We start from the raw sequence: 16,529 nt of genomic DNA, 5'->3' as shown, positions 1-16,529 counted from the left end.
TCTATCTTTTCTGATTCTACTTCCCCTGCAAGCTTGGTATCAGCTACAAATTTGACTTTGCATTCAGGTACTGAATCCAGGCCACTTGTGTAAATTAAAAACAGAAGTGCTCCCAGCTTGAGTCCTGAAGCACCCTACTCATTACCTCCTCCGACTCTGAACTAACTCTTCTAATAAGTAGTTGTGTTCTACTTTTCATCTACTCGCTTATTTATTCCTAGGGTTTATCTAAAATTCTGAGTTTGAATTAGATTAATAAATTAAGAACGGAACATTATCAAATGTACTTCGAAAGTTTAGGTACAATATATCAAACTTACTAAAGTCAAATTGGTTTATCATTTCCTCAGTTATCAAAGATTTTGGTCAGACAGGACCTTTCCGTTCTGAATTCACAATGATTGCAATTAATTACATAATTTAGGTATAGATAATCGATTGTTATTTTACATGGATTGCAAGTAAGATTAATGGATCTTTTGTCATCAATTTTTAAATAAAGGCACCAATATTAGTCTGTTTTAAATCTTACTGGTACCAGCGACACCCCCGCCAGTGTCCACCGACAGATAATGATTATCTGCACCTCACAAATTTCCTCATACGTGTCTTTCAGCACTCTGTCCTAAAGAGATCTATTTACTTTGAGCCCATGTAGTCTCTCTCGGATTTTCATCTCACTTATGACAGGCATTGATTATACTTGGGACATCATTTTGGGGACAGCATCTTGATCATATTCTCCCTTGTGAATACTTGATTCCTAAGATGTACAAATAAACCAGCAAGTTAATAGAAGTTAAAATACAAGGTTTCTAAGTTCCACGATAAAAATTGCAGTCGACTTGCGAGAGAGTTTTGTAGAGGCATGGTGCAGTGAAAGTAAAGTCTACCCATGAAAGCAGTGCAACCAAGAAATATTTATTAAGTTCCCTAATCTGACTTGATAACAATATAGCGGTCTACTTTTTGATACACTACAAGGAATTCAACAAAGTTTAAATCCAATATCCAACACCACGGTGGTAGAAATAATATGGAGTAAGGAATGGATTTCAATAGAACAAGTTTGAGGCTGGTTAGCTTAGATGGCCAGTGCGTGGTTCAGAATAATGCCAAAAGTGTGGGTTCAATTCCTATTCTGGCTAAGGTGGACTTGGGATCTGCCTCCTTGCCTACCACATGCTTGATACCGAGTGGTGCCCCTCAAACTATATAACCAATTGTCTCTCAAATCGAGAAAGATGCCGATGGTCCCTCATGGATTATGGTCAATTACTTACTTACCTACTGAGAACAAGTTTTAGTTTTAACCCACTGGAAGATTGTAATTTTAGGGAAAGATGAATATCTGAATAGGATCCGAAGCCACCGTTAAATAATAATTTGATGTTTTAAGTATTGTGTAATTTTGCTCATAGAGTCCTGATTGCAAGTCAGATATACTGAAATGTTGTACTTCAATTATGAACTACTATGAACTGTTCATAAATTGTTACTTTTTACTTCATTATATTCATGTATCTTGTATACAACTGATTGATGATAGAGTGATACATGCAGCTTGTATCCTTAAAATATGCCTCTGCCAAAGGAGTAAAATATTAATTTCTCCTCTTTTCAGTGGGGCAGGGGGAAATGATGTCAGGGAAGAGATTGAACATTGTCCTAATACCTTCAGCTGAATTGTGCAAAACAAAGAGTTAATTTGAAGTACCATGGATACACCAAGGCAACATTGTGAAGACAAAGGGTCTTTCACGGTGCACAGCTGGTTGCAATGATCACAGCCAGGTACTACAAGGCATTTTCAGGTCAAATGGATGGGCACCCGGTGCGGAAGGGGGTCGGGAAGGAGGAGGACCTCCTCGTGAACCTGCTCCTGGGCCTGGCCAAGTTGGCCATTAACAGGTCCAGGTAGTGGGCGATCGACGGGGGAGTCCGCCCGATTGTTTGTCCCTCTTCCGCGGCTACGTTCACTGCCGGATGTCCCTGGAGAGGGAGCACGCGGTGTCTGCTGGCACTCTCGAGGCCTTCCATGCTCGGTGGGCACCGCGGGGACTGGGGTGTTTTGTTGACCCCTTTAATCACATTTTGATTTAAAGTTTGTAAGGTTCCTTTAAATTTTTGTCCTTGGTTTTACAGCTGACCTGAATTAGGGGCTGAGCCTGATTTATCCCAATTTTGTTGATTTGATTTTCATTTAAAAGATTATCAAGATTTCAAATCTCACAATGGCAAACTATGAAACAATGTAACTGCATCTGAAACAGATGGAAATGGGTTTGTACTCGAAAGAGTTACAAGCCATTACTAGCTTGGCCTAAATAGCCAAGTGGTTATGGTACTGGGTTTGTAACCCCAAGATCAAGAGTTCAAGTCTCCCAATGGCAAACTATGAAACAATGTAACTTCATCTGGAAACAGACGGAAACGTGTTTGTACTCGAAAGAGTTACAAGCCATTACTAGCTTGGCCTAAATAGCCAAGTGGTTATGGTACTGGGTTTGTAACATCAAGAGTTCAGGTCAAATGGAGGGTTTATTTGAGAGAAACCTTGATGGTGCTGAGCATCGCGCCATGTGCATCCTTAGACTATTTCCTGCAGCTTTCTTGCTGGATGTGTGAGCTACTAATGATACAGTGAGAGCAAGGGGGTGCCTGGGACCTTAATGAATGACAGGATCAACAGTTCAATGAGGTTTAAGGAGTGAGAAACAGGATCTACAGAGGAGGGTAAATTAAAGTGGGTTGAGTAACGTCAAATCATGTTCAGAAAAAGAAATAAAAAGAAATATGGGGTTGAGAGATTCAAAAAAACACAAAGGAAAATATTCAGGAATTATACTCAACAGTTTAAATCTTTCCTTTCTGGACTGGAGAGGATGATTGGTATTGCATTAACAACGGTCATATCACTAAAAGAGTGCTTGCATTATTACGAGCCCTAACTTTCTGTGGTATGTTTAATGGGCAATTAATGAGAACATCCAGCATATTCTTCAAAATAATGAGGAAACTAAGGCTGAGATTCCACTGGTGCAGGCAAACTCAAAGCAACTAGCAGTTCAAAACTGGGCATCCATGAGGCGCTATGGGCAATCAGCAGCAGCATTGTATCAAACCTTAATCTGTAATCTCTTGGCCTGCCATATCCCTCACTCTACCATTGCCATCAAGCCAAGAGAGCAGCACCTGGCATACCTAAATATGAGGTGTCAACCTGGTGAAGTTACAATACAGGAATGCTTACATCTTAAACAACAGAAGCAACGTGCAATAGACAGAACTAAGTGATCCCACAACCAATGGATCAGATCAAAGCTCTGCAGTCCTACCATATCCAGGTGGTGAACAATTGAACAACTAGCTTGGGGAATAGGCTACACGTATATCCCCATCCTCAATAACAGGGGAGCCCAGCACATCAGTGCAAAAGACAAGGCTGAAGCATTTGCAACCACCTTCAGCTAGAAGTGCCTAGTGGATGATCCAACTTGATCTCATTCTGAGATCCCCAGCATTACAGATACCAGTCTTCAGCCAATTCGATTCAATCCACATGACATCAAGAAACAGCTTAAAGGCACTGGGATATTGCAATGGGCCCTGACAACATTCCAGCAATAGTATTCGGAGACTTGTGTTCCAGAATCAGCCGTGCCCCTAGCCAAGCTCTTCCAGTACAGGTACAACACTGGCATCTACCTGACAATATGGAAAATTGCCCAGGTATGCCCTATCCACAAAAAGCAGGTTAAATCCAATCTAGCCAATTACTACCCCATCAGTCTCCTCTCGATCATCAACAAAGTGATGGAAGGTGGCATCAACAGTACTATCAAGCAGCAATCACATGGCAGTAACTTGCTCACTGTTACTTAGTTTGAGTTCCGCTCAGGCCACTCAGCTCCTGACCTCATAACAGCCTTGGTCCAAACATGGACAAAAGAGCTGAACTCAAGAAGGTGAGATGGGAGTGACAGCCCTTGTCACAAAGGCAGCATATGACGGAGTGTGGCACAAGGAGCCCTGGCAAAATTGACGTCAGTGGGAATCAGGGTAAAACTCTCCACTGGTTGGAGTCATCCCTAGCACAAAGCAAAATGCTACAGTTGTTTGAGGTCAATCATCTCAGTCCCAGGACATCACTGTGGGAGTTCCTCAGGGTAGTGTCCTTGAAGGACAAGGGTACCAGATGGATAGAAACACTGCCACTACATTCCTAACAGCAGTGTGCGAGTACCTGCACCAGATGGACTGCAGAGGAGCAACTTAAACCAATCAGCAAAATCTGAAGATTCACAACTCAAGGCATATATTCTCTTTCCCTGACCTTGTTTATTATAAATGCACAAATCAATGAAGTATATCATTGAGACCCCATTATTTTTCAAGGAAGGTTTGGCCTTCGCCCAGAACTTCCATTCTTTGGTGGAGGAATCCCAGAAGAAGTGCTGGGAGACCGCTGCAGGTCCCCCTGAAAGGACTGCTTGGAAATTGCCCAGGAAGTATAAACTTCCAATGGACAATTACCCTGTACCTGGAACGACCCAAAACTCTGATTTAAATTGAAGACTTCAGATGGTTCTGACTCTCTTAGCAGAATATTTACCCAACAAAAGTTAGAAGGATTAAAAATTACTTCTAACTCCTGGGTATCTATACAACTGACCCCCTCGGACCCCTCACAGGATCCCCTGACTACGCCCCACCCCCAGACCAAGCCCCCCAACCACATCCTGACAACCATCCCGATTACCCTCACCACCCCAACTACCCCCATGACCATCCTACCGCCCACCCGCCCACCCAACCCCCTCACCCACTTAACTTACACACTTGTCTTATCTCATGTCAAGGTGGGGGTCCTTTAAACTTATTGCTTTATAGCAGCTAGTGCTGTAAAAAGTGGCATGGCTTCACTGCCTCCAACGTTGCTGCAATACACAGAAAGTTGCTATGCTGCACGTTTCCTAGGAGGCCAGGTCAGAAGATAGGGCGAGAAAGTGCAGCTCCCAAAGCAGATAACTAAAAAGTAGCATAGTGGCAATCCAACAGGGATTACCACTCTACGGAAGTTCTTGCCCATTAATTTCATTGGTAAATATCTACCAAAGTATCATGCTTACCTTTAGTGAATGTATAATTTAACGCGATATGTTAAGGAGCATGTACAAGGATAGTGGCCAGTCTACATTTCTGTAGTAGATAGAAGATTTTTAAAATATATTATTTTGTCTTAGTTCAGAAGACCTAGAAATTACTTACAGGCTATAACCAATGCTGAAGTCATGAGGACTGATCTGTGTATATTAATAGTAGGTGTTAGAGTGGCAAAATGGTGATGAGTAAGCAAGCATGCCACTGGGTTAGAATAGTATCCTCAGGTGATGAAATGAGTTCATTCCAGTGAAGCACAGAATGACTTGCCAAAGCTGAGATGGTGGATCTGTGCACAGGAATCCCTAGGAATGTCTGTTACTATGCAAATTTTAGAACCTACTTTGCATAATACATATAGCTTCTGTCTATTTTTAAACAAATAAACTGTGTGGGTATTTTATGAAACCATGCCAAAGTTCAGGAACACTGTCAGAATTAGAAGATCAAGGTTTGAGCCTCACTCCAGGAGTTGAGCACATAATCTCAACTGAAACTTGCATGCAGTGCTGAAAGAATATAGCACTGCTGGAAGATCAGGCATTAACGTAATGTCACATCTCCTTCTCAGGAGGATGTAGACAAACTCACAGCACTATTCAAAGTTGATGAGAGGAGTTCTTCTGGTGTCCTGGCCAACTATTATCCCTTAGTCAACATCATTAAAACAGTTTAATTGGTCATTTATCTCAATGTTGTTTGTTGACCCTGCAGTGCATAAATTGGTTGCGGTGTTTGCTTACACTACAACAGTGACCACACTTGAAAATGTACTTCACTGGCTGTGAAGTGCTCTGTATGTGCTGTACTGGAGCCGTGCAAGGTGCTATATAAATGCAGGTTTCTTGGTTAACACCGTTCTGTTCAAGTGCAAATACAACTCAGCAGTACAGAAAACATGGACCAGAATTTTACAGCCCCACTGCAGTGTGTCTCCACCACCACAGCCGCCTCCCCCACCCGCCCGCCGCCCGCCCCAAGCGGGTGCGGCAAGCCATATAAATCTCCATTCAGTTTGGCACGACGTAATAGCCTGCCGGGCGGGAGGGACCATAAAATCCTGGCCATGAAGACTTTGTGCCTTCTGCAGCTACTCATTCGCTCAACTGCAGCCTCACATCCACCTTTGATGTTCTTGTCCCCAGTGAAACCATTATGCTTCCTAACCCTGGCTAAGTGCATGGGAACACAGTCTTGAATGGATATGGTAGACAAGTGGTTCAGCCAGATGTGGCTGGACCACATAAAGCACTATCTGTTTCTGCTCTCGTCTGCTAAAACTGCTCACTATTCAAGAATCATCCTTCCTTTGTATACTACAAAATCTTAAGCTCCTCTCCCCTATCTCCTCCACCCTCAGCTCCAATAATACGTATGAGCAGCTATTACAGAATGGTGACAGCTTTGTCTCTAAGACTGAGACCATCTGATCAGCTGCCTCTGCCACTTCCCTCCTTTCCACTTGTCCAATGGGCCAAATTTCCTCTAACGTTCTCCCTGCTCTAATCTTGAACTCACATTTACCTCTAGTTTTGCTTTCTTCTACCAAACCCTTTCCAAGCTCAGCTTTTACGATCTACGAGACCTACCTTCTGCTCCCCCAACCCTATTCCCACTAAACTGCTGGCAACCCAATTTTCCCTTCTGACTCCCATGTTAGCTGATACTGTTAATGGTTTTTCTCTTCAAGTACTGTCACCTTTAAATCTACTATCATTATGTCTCTCCTCAAAAAGACCCTTGACCTTACAGTCCTTGCAAACTAGAGCCACATTTCCACCTCTTTGAGCATTCTGACAAAAGGTTGACCTGAAACATTAAATCTTGTTTGTCTCTTCACAGATGCTGCGAGATTTGCTATTTCCAGCATATTCTGTTTATATTTCAGATTTCCAGCATCTGCAGTGTTTTGCTTTTGTCCTTGAATATGTTATCATCTCACAAATCTTTTTGAAAATTCGTTCATGGGATGTGCAAGGCCAGCATTTATTGCCCATCCCTAATTGCCATGGAGGTGGTGTTGGTGAGCCACTTTTGTGGACTGCTGCAGTCTATGTGTTGCAGGTAAATCCACATTGGTGCTAGAAAGGGAGTCCAGAATTTTTACCCAGCAATAACGGAATGGTGATATAGTTCCAAGTCAGGATGGTGTGTGACTTGGAAGGCAAATTGAAAGCGATGGTGTTCCCGTGTGTCTGCTGCCCTTGCTCTTCTAGTTAGTAGAGATTGAGGAGGAAGTTGCCATTTAATGAGGCTTGGTGAGTTCCTGCAGTGCATCTTGTACATGGTACACACTGCGCCCAGATGGTGGAGGGAATGAATGTTTAAGATGCTGGATGAGCTTGCCTTGGTTGTTGTCAAACTTCTTGAGTTAGAACTACCCACATCCAGGCAAGTAGAGAGCATTCCATTACGCTTCTGATTTGTGCTTTGTGGATGGTAAACTGGCTTTGGAGGGGGGCGGGTGGGATCAATGATGTGTTACTCGCTGCGGAATACCTCATCTGACCTCCTCTTGTAACCATTATATTTATGTGACTAGTCCAGTTAAGCTTCTGGTCAATGGTAACCCCCAGGATCGTGACAGCGGGGGATTCAGCAATGGTAATACTGTTGATCATAAAAGGGAGATGCTGCAGTGTGAATCATCTACAAGGTACACTGCAGCAACTCACCAAGCTTCCTTCAACAACACTTTCCAGACCACAACCACCACCATCTAAAAAGAACAAGGATACCAGATGTCAGAGACCAGTTAAAGATCAATTACATGTTCTGATAACTGGTCGATTGGTTCAAGTCGTTTGTAGAGGAGGGAACAAATTAACAGTTTAGGGTATAAGATTTGAGGTTGACATGTTTGTTTCTGCGGAGAGAAGATCCAAAGGGAAGGATTTGCGCCTAACTGGAATCTCCAGAGAGCCTGGCAGCTCGCAGAAGTGTGAGGAGTCTGCACTGATGAAACTTCTGAGAAGGGCAAGAAAGTGAACTCTACAACATGAATCCACTCTGAATTTTGTGTGCTTTTGTCCATAGCTGAAACGGAATGTATAACCTGTTAAACTATGTTAATTACTACCTAGAATATTAGGTCATGTTTTATGCTCAATAAATCCTTCCACTTTGCTACAACCTGATGATCTTGTTATGGACCTATTTATTACACCCAAATTAGCTATATTCCAGTTACTGGCAGCCCATATCACTTTGCTATCATGTCAATTTTCTGTGAGCCAACATAGTTTCAGTGGGTTATTCAACAAGAAAAAAGCATTCTAAGGCACCTGAGGGAGATGTTATCACACAAAAATGGACACCAAGCCAAAGATATTATAAGAGAGAACTAAACCTTTGTCAAATAGGCAAGTTTTATGGAAAGCTTGAAAGGAGAGGGAGGCGGATTTGCAGAATGTTTTGAGCAGAAAAATTGACTGCAATCTCTACATGGCTGAGGATATCAGAAGCAGGTGGGCTGAGATACGCCTGATTAAAGAGATACAAGTACAGGTAGATGGCATTTGTGGTGGAGGGAATGTGGGTGTGAAAGCTCAACTTGAGGCTGAGAGTGCAAACAGCCTGGTTCAGCCACAGCTAACATCCCAGAAGGTGCATGGAACCAGTAACAAGCATGGTATTTGTGGTTGCAAATGAAAGACAGTCTTGTCTGATGGCTTCAGTCTTCTACCTGTTCAGCACAAAGAAATTGGGGCTCATCCAAGGCTGGTGAACAAGTAATCTGACAAGACAGCAGACAGTTTGAGAGTGAAGGTGGAGCAGTGGACCTTGTCATCTGCACGTGTGAGAATCCCATCACCATGCCTCTGGATGATGTCACCAACGGGCAACATATAGAAGAGAACGAGAACGTAAGGGAAGAGGGGGCAGTAAAGAGACAGTTGATAATTGAGAAAATAAGTTACCTTTACTTTTAAGGATAATCATAGGGTACTGGGGAGTTTCAGTCAAGGACAGTGCCTGATGTGGTCCAGTCGATTTAGTAAAGGTGGCTAAACTACAGGGCAGGTGGACATGAAGGAGCAAAGATGGGAGATATGTGAAACACCAGGGTGGGAATTTAATAAAGGTTTTGCTGGAGACCAAACACATCAGAAGTGGAAGTGATTGAGCAATTTAACAGCTGCAGAAGAACTGAAGCAAGTAGTAGTTGTAAGTGAAATGGGGAGGGTATCATGCAGGGTGAATACAAAAAGTCAGGTTGTAAGGGGGCATGGGGGCGTAAGTTATTAGAAATACAAGAAAATGGTCAGAGGCCTTATTTGAGTAAGACCACAGAAATAGATAGTTGTCAAAAGCATGCACTGTTGACTAATATTGATACAATCCTTCAGGAATATCTTTCTCGCTGTTCTGGCTAAGGCCACAAAGTTGGTAAACAGTTTGTGAAAAAAACTGCATTCAACAACTTTTTGAATTTGTTTAAAAATCACAGTATTTCATGTGATATTTTGCAAGATAATTTCACTGAATAATTGTGAAACTATTACCTACCCATTGTTTACTTAAGCTACAGCACTACAATGAATTGTTTCAATTTCTTTGACTGTGCTCAGCTTTTGACAGTAGTGTACCTGGAAAGCACAAATATTTTGTTATCAATTAAGAAAGTGAAGTTCTGGGCAAAAACAGTGCAAACAGAAGAACAATTGATTGTAAGATATGCCTCTGATTGGGGCTGTACTTCAGATATATTTTGAAACATTTATTTTCTGTAACAGTTTAGAGATTAACCTTTTTTCTGATTAAACAACTTCATTACATTACAATAGCTTTTGAGTGATGAGCTTTTTGCTTGCAGGATAGCAACCGTTGGAATATCTGGCATAAACTAACATTGAAAGATCAGGAATATCCAATATTGCTGCTTTGTCTGAGATCATCTAAGATTATGAAACTGGTCACCCAGTTTTAAAAGAAAACCTTACAATTAATGGTTCTTTGCATTGTCATTTAATGACCATTGCTTAAATGTGACTATTTGTAATGCATTTAACAGAATAATTATAAGACATTAATCAATCCTTTTTTATTTAAATCACATGGCACAACAATTACAGTAGTTAGTTTCAAATTCTTTGATTGCGGTGAGCTTTTGAGAACACCTGGGAAGCAAGAATATCTTGTTTTCAATCCAGAACCTGAAGCACTGGTTGAAAAGGGCATAATCAAAGGAATGTTTAAATTGTTAGTAGATTCACCTCTGGGTGGAGCTATTCATTCTCAAATGAATTTTCCAATGCTTGTTTTTCGTAAAGCTTATAGATAAATATTTTTTATCTAAACAATTTATTTCTTGCAAGTTCATCACACATGTACTTTTGTACCTGCTGTATGACAACATTTGAAATATAATTGATGTAAACTGATAAAGAACTGTTCACTTTATATAAAATTAACATTTTATTATATATGTATCACTAATGCAGAAACTGGGAATAAAAAAGCTCATTAATGGCTGATTCCTGGATAGACAAATTACATCTTTTCAGTTAAGCCAACAAAAGGCAATGATTTTCTGCAAAAATAAAAATACCTGGAAAAACTCAGCAGGTCTAGCAGCATCTGCGGAGAGGAACACAGTTAACGTTTCGAGTCCGTATGACTCTTCAACAGAACTAAATTAAAAAAATTCAGGTATTTTTATTTTTGTTTTGGATTTGCAGCATCTGCAGTTTTTTGCTTTTATCTTGATTTTCTGCAGCTTTTTTTAAATCATAGCTTTATCCAGTAGTTTTCCACCTGACATGAAAACACGTGACTAATTTAAAAAAAAGTAGGCATCAGATTATTGGCCTGAATTTCACAATCAGAGACTAAGGGGCAATGTTTGTTGCTAACTCTGAAGGAAGCCACCCACAAAAATTATTTGGCCTCTGTGGCACCAATTTCCCCATTTTGATGTGACTTTCAATCTGACACTGCCTTTAAGGAGTACGTGGCAGGAACAAATCAACAAGCAGCTAAGCAGGCAGATTGAAGAATTCTAACAGACAGAACAGCAGGGATGAAGCAGCACAGACTATCATTCACTTTTTAATCAATTTACAAAAAGCAAAAATATTGATACATGCGCATGGGATTGCAGTAGAAACTAAAATAAACAAAACTTTTAAAACGTAAAGGGGGGGGGGGGGGAGGTTTGAGAATAATGACGGCAAACGCTGGGGCTGGCCGTCGTTAGAAATACAAAATTCAGGAGCGCTTTAAAGCACTAGTTCACACCACTGTCCCCTTCATATGAGTTGCACGTGACGAAGGCGCGTCTGTTTCACTGCCTGGATATTTTTCCTTCCCCCAACCCCCATACCAGTTTAGCAGCTCGGAGGAGCAGCGGACGCCTGTGTTGGACGGTTCGAGTGAGTGAGTGAGAGCCTTTCCCACAGCGGTCCAGAACCTTCCAGCAGCCGCCTCCCGAGACGGAGCCCACTCCCGGCTCCTTATGTCCCGTAAAGAAAACGACGCTGAGTACAGCTTAAGGGACCTGAGCGGAGAGCGGTGGATCAGGCCGGAGGGGCAGCGGGAGGCGCTGGGCGAGCGGACTCTGATCAGACCGGCAGACGGCGGCGGGAATAACAACAACAACAACCGCTCGTTGGCGGCCATGGCAACCGGGGCGGGGGGCGAGCTGGAGCGGGCCGCCCGGAGGCAGTTCCAAGGCAGCGATAACCCCCGGTTCGTCTACGTCCTCGCCACGTTCGCGGCCCTGGGCGGATTCCTGTTCGGCTACGACACCGGAGTCGTGTCGGGCGCTCTGTTGCTGCTCAAGAAAGAGTTCGCCCTCAACGAGCTGTGGCAGGAGCTGGTGGTCTCGGCCACTGTGGGAGCGGCGGCCATCTCGGCGCTGGCCGGAGGCCTCCTCAACGGCTACTGGGGCCGGAGACCTTGCATCCTGCTGGCCAGCCTTCTCTTCACGGTGGGGGCGGCGGTGATGACGGCTGCCAGCGACCGCTACACCTTGTTGTCCGGACGCGTCGTGGTGGGATTAGGCATCGGTGAGTCCTGGAGTGCAATTCCGCGGGCTGCCCAGAGAGTGTGTGACTTTGGGGGGGGGTGCTGTGAGGGGGGAGATGATTGCTTACCGGTGAGGAGCCGCAAAGATGGTCCGCTCCTCCTTACCCGATCTGATGAAGCCGCCTCTGGACTGTGCATTGCCGGCGGACACGAGTTTGGGACAGTGAGGCCTCGGTCGCTCATTTGCACTCACCGAGTTGCTGGGCGGGGCCTCGGGCCGTTACGGGAGGGCAAGGGGGGTAGTCTCGTGGGGACCCCGCGTGGCGTCGTCACGTTGCAAGCGCTCCTTTTTCAAAAGCCACCATCGCTGAGGGACTGCGTGACCCTTTTGGGGATGGGGATGGAGGATTGCTCTTCCAGCCTTTTGCATTCCGTGTACGAAGGCTCTTAAGTTCTTTTCGTTCTTGCAATTTCATTAATCTCTTAATTTGTCTGAAGATAACAGCAGAATACCACGAATGCTGGAAATCTGAAAGAAAAACGGAAAAATGCTGGAAAAACTCAGGTCTGACAGCTTCTGTGGAGAGAAAAACAGTAAAGAGTCGTACGGACTTGAAACGTGAGCTCTGTTTCTGTCTCCACAGATGCTGTCAGATCTGCTGGGTTTTTCCAGCATTTTCTGTTTTTCTCTTAATTTGTCTTCCTGTCTGCATTTGGAGTTTTAAGCATAAGCCTAAAATTCCATTTTGCAGACAGGAAGACAAATGAAGAGGCGCATAAATAGCAAGGGCAAAAATACTCAAGTGACATCCGGGAAAAAAAATGTCGGTATTTCAGTCATTTGATCAAGGCTGAAAAGCTACAGAGATCTCTTCTAGAGGGCAAAGTGGAGATTGTTAATTCTGGCCGGATGTATTCTGGGGGATGTCGACAGAAGTGATGTCATGGAACCTGGCAGCGTGGCATGAACAGATTTGAGGTTTGAGTTCTCTGTACAAACAGAGCTAGGTAAATATAAATCCTGTACCCCCACCTCTTACTCCTGTTGATGCTTAATGATTGGGTGGTGGGGGCAGGGTGAAGTGGGGAAGAGAGAGCGAGATACTGGAAACAGCAACGACAAAAAAAACCTCCATCTCAACCGAGCTGCTACATATTCTGTATCACAGCCATATTCAACCACGATTCTTGCCCTTCACCTCAACTTCTAGCGTTTCACTTAACAGTCACATCACCCAACGCCATGGCTTCAATGGCCTCTGGGATTTGTAGTCTGCTCTCCACCCAGTTCCACCAAGCAGGGATTGAGACTACATTTCCCAGCCAGTACCCCAGGTGTCTCCCTCCTGCTTGTGGTTTTTTTTGGCGGGGTGTGGGGTGGTGGTGGAGTGGCAATCCTAAAGAAGGGTCAGCCTAAGTATAACTGGATGATAGACATTACAACAGTTTCAGATGCAATATAGTGGATGTGTGAGGATGGTGTAGGGCAGACCAGTGTGACATACCACAACAACCGATCTCCTGATAGGTATAACTAAATGCAGTAGCATGCAAAGGCAATGTAGGGATCAGTTATTGCTTTTTGATGAAAGAGTTTTGACATATATATTTAAAACAAAAACTGAAATGCGTATATTTGGGTAAAATATTCATCCTCGTCTTGCTTAACCTGTCTGCATGCTTTGATACAGTTGACCACACCATTCTCCTCCAGTGCCTCTCCACTGTCGTCCAGCTGGATGGGAATACTTTTCCCTGGTTCCATTCTTGCCTATCTAGTTGTAGATCGTGAATCATCTGTAATGGTTTCTCCTCCTCTCATTGGTGTCCTCCAAGCATCTCTCTTTGGGGCCCCTCCTACTTCTCATTTACATGCTACCCCTTGGTGACGTCATGCAAAACCACAGCATGCGTTTCTACATGAATGTTGACAACATCCACCTCTACTTTGCCACCACCTTTCTTGACACCTCCATTGTCTGTGAATATCAGACTGCTGGTCTGACATACGCTACTGGATGAGCAGAAATTTCCTTGAACTAAATGTTTTCGATGAATCCCCCAAGATGAACTGGCGCCAGACTGCCAGTAGGGATGATCAACAGACTGGAGTGAATGGAAGAAGATTGGCTGTGGACAAGAGAGAACAGATTGTTTTGTCTGTCTCATGCATCTCAAGACATGGGAGCTACTATGTCTTACTAAGTTAGTAAATGATGGAGACCCAAGTTATTGCCTTTGACCCCCATTTGAAATTTTGTTCGCTGGTCATCTTTTTCCCTGGCAATTGTCTTAGAGGCTGAACCAGACAGTCATATTTGACCCCAAGACGAACTTACGGCCAAATATTTGTGCCATCCTTATGACTGCCTGCCTCCTCCCCAGCTTCTGTGCTGAAACTTTCATCAGTGCCTTTTATCTCTAGATTTGATTATTCTAACATTCGCCAGCATCCCCTAAACCTGAGGTAATTGAAATCTTTGCTGCCCATATCTTAACTCACATCATGCCCCATCCATCTATTGCTCATATGATCTCATCCTTGTTTTCAAATTCCTCCAAAGCATCACCCTATAGCTTCACCCCTCTCTAGCTGCTTAATCTCCTCCAGCCCTACAATCCTCTGAGATATGTGTCCTTCCAATTCTGGCCTGAAGCAAATTTCACTAAACTCACCAAAGCTTCTTCCATAGCAACTCCCAAGTCTACAAGCACACATCTAGTAGGAAATGGCAGCAGGTATACCATTTCCAGGTTTCTCTCAAGTCACTTACCATCCTAACTGGGATGTATATCGCTGTTTTTTCATAGCCATTCAGTTAAAATCCTTGTACTCCTTACAAAGTAACTTTGTGGGTGCACCTTCACCACATGGAATGCAATAGTTTGAGAAGGTAGCTCATAACCACCTCGAAATTATGCCGGTATTGCCAAGAATCACTAAAAATAAATAATTAGCACAATCAATATTTACCCAATGTTGTAGCTATTAAGAGGTGGCATTGACATTGTATTGCTGCTTTATTGTGTAATATGCATGTGACATATTTGAACTGATGTGACGCTTACATTGTTTAAATTACGAAGGATTTTCCCAATGCTTTTTCAAGATCCCTGTAACAAATGGTTAAATTCATAGGCTGAAGAGGCTTTTGTCAAGTGTTTTTAAAAGCTGCCATCATCACAAATCACCAGGCCATACTTGTCTTGCAGATGAGGCACCATGTCCGTAATCTGCGCCTGAAATTGAATAGATTTCTGGAATTGTGATTGTAAAACAGCAGTTTAGCAATGATTCCCACTCTAACTTTTCTTCCTGGGTGGTGTTTTGTCCATGCTAGGTATCCTTGCAGCTGAAATCAGGAGCTCAGTGTATTGAGGCTGTTTGAGATTTTTTTTATCAAACGTTCATGTTGTAAATAACAGGAATTTTATTTACAATATTTTTTCATATACTTGATTTCAGTTAGTAGGACATGACTGTAATGTTTGTTTACTGCTGCATTATATTGTGAATGTTAGGTTTAATTAAGTTCGTTTAGAAATTTGACAATACTGATTCATGTTTCCCTGTTTTTAGTTTACACTACTGGAAGTGCTAGTAGTTGTAATTCTATAAAGCACTGTCAGCTTGCCTCAGCTGGTAGAATTCTCACTTCTGAATTAGAAGGCTCAGTTCAAACCTCATGCAATTGAACACAAAATTGTAGTTGACTGAGTATGTGCTGCACTTTTGATGGTTCTGCTTAAATGTTGAATGAGATTAGGTGGCATTGTTTAAAGAAAAGCAAGGTGTTCCCTTAGTTCCTGATGAACATTCGCCCTTTTGCCAACATCAAAATAAATTATAGTCGTGCATTTATTACCTCTTACAGGACCTGGCTGTGCATAATTTTGCTGTAATCCATTAAATCTAAAGATTTCACTACCTGGGTGATTTGGAGGATTTTGAGAGATATGGTGATGCACTATAAAAATCCCTTTTCTAATATTAAGAAAGATTATTTAGCTTTATTACGTAGGTGTTATGTGAAGTAACTCAATTTAAGCACTGATAAACATTAATAGAATAAGACTAGTGCATTATGTTAAATACTGCATTTTTATATGTTCATTGTAGTCATTTTAAATATTGAATGTGTAAACTGGGTGCAGCAGCACGACAGGCATGCTGATTTCTGTAAATTCAGTAGAAAAGAATCTTGCAGTTAGTACTTTCAACAGAAGACTAGGAACAGAAGTGTGACTAAAAATATTTATGACTGCATTAAAAAGATTTAAATCCTGTGTGGATTACCTACACAATAGGAAGGGTTCAGTTCCCCATAGGAATTACTAAATGAAAAACATCACAGCATTCTGTTATGCCAGCAGTCACATGAGTATGGGGTTAATCA

At 42.6% G+C, this 16,529-nt stretch overlaps 2 protein-coding genes across 5 annotated transcripts in view; one reads left to right on the top strand and one right to left on the bottom strand.

Moving 5' to 3' along the window:
* The window catches only part of lrrk2 (leucine-rich repeat kinase 2), a 226,984-nt gene extending 214,528 nt beyond the window's left edge, over window positions 1–12,456 (bottom strand). Inside the window, exon 1 of the mRNA XM_041203526.1 lies at window positions 12,261–12,456. The gene's annotated coding sequence lies outside the window, so the exon portion shown is untranslated. The remainder of the gene's footprint in view (window positions 1–12,260) is intronic.
* Window positions 11,330–16,529, top strand: part of LOC121286424 (proton myo-inositol cotransporter) — a 162,665-nt gene continuing 157,465 nt past the window's right edge. For 2 of the 4 annotated variants that reach the window (XM_041203532.1, XM_041203529.1), the window contains exon 1: window positions 11,330–12,173. In XM_041203532.1, coding sequence (XP_041059466.1) covers window positions 11,621–12,173 — 553 coding nt within the window. In that variant the 5' untranslated portion in view covers window positions 11,330–11,620. The remainder of the gene's footprint in view (window positions 12,174–16,529) is intronic. The other 2 variants (XR_005944933.1, XM_041203530.1) reach the window with 1 other exon arrangement.

Source organism: Carcharodon carcharias, chromosome 13 (assembly GCF_017639515.1).
Source record: "Carcharodon carcharias isolate sCarCar2 chromosome 13, sCarCar2.pri, whole genome shotgun sequence".
NCBI lineage: Eukaryota > Metazoa > Chordata > Chondrichthyes > Lamniformes > Lamnidae > Carcharodon > Carcharodon carcharias.
The sequence above is the reverse complement of the archived record's forward strand: the minus strand, read 5'-3'. Positions and strand labels throughout refer to the sequence as shown.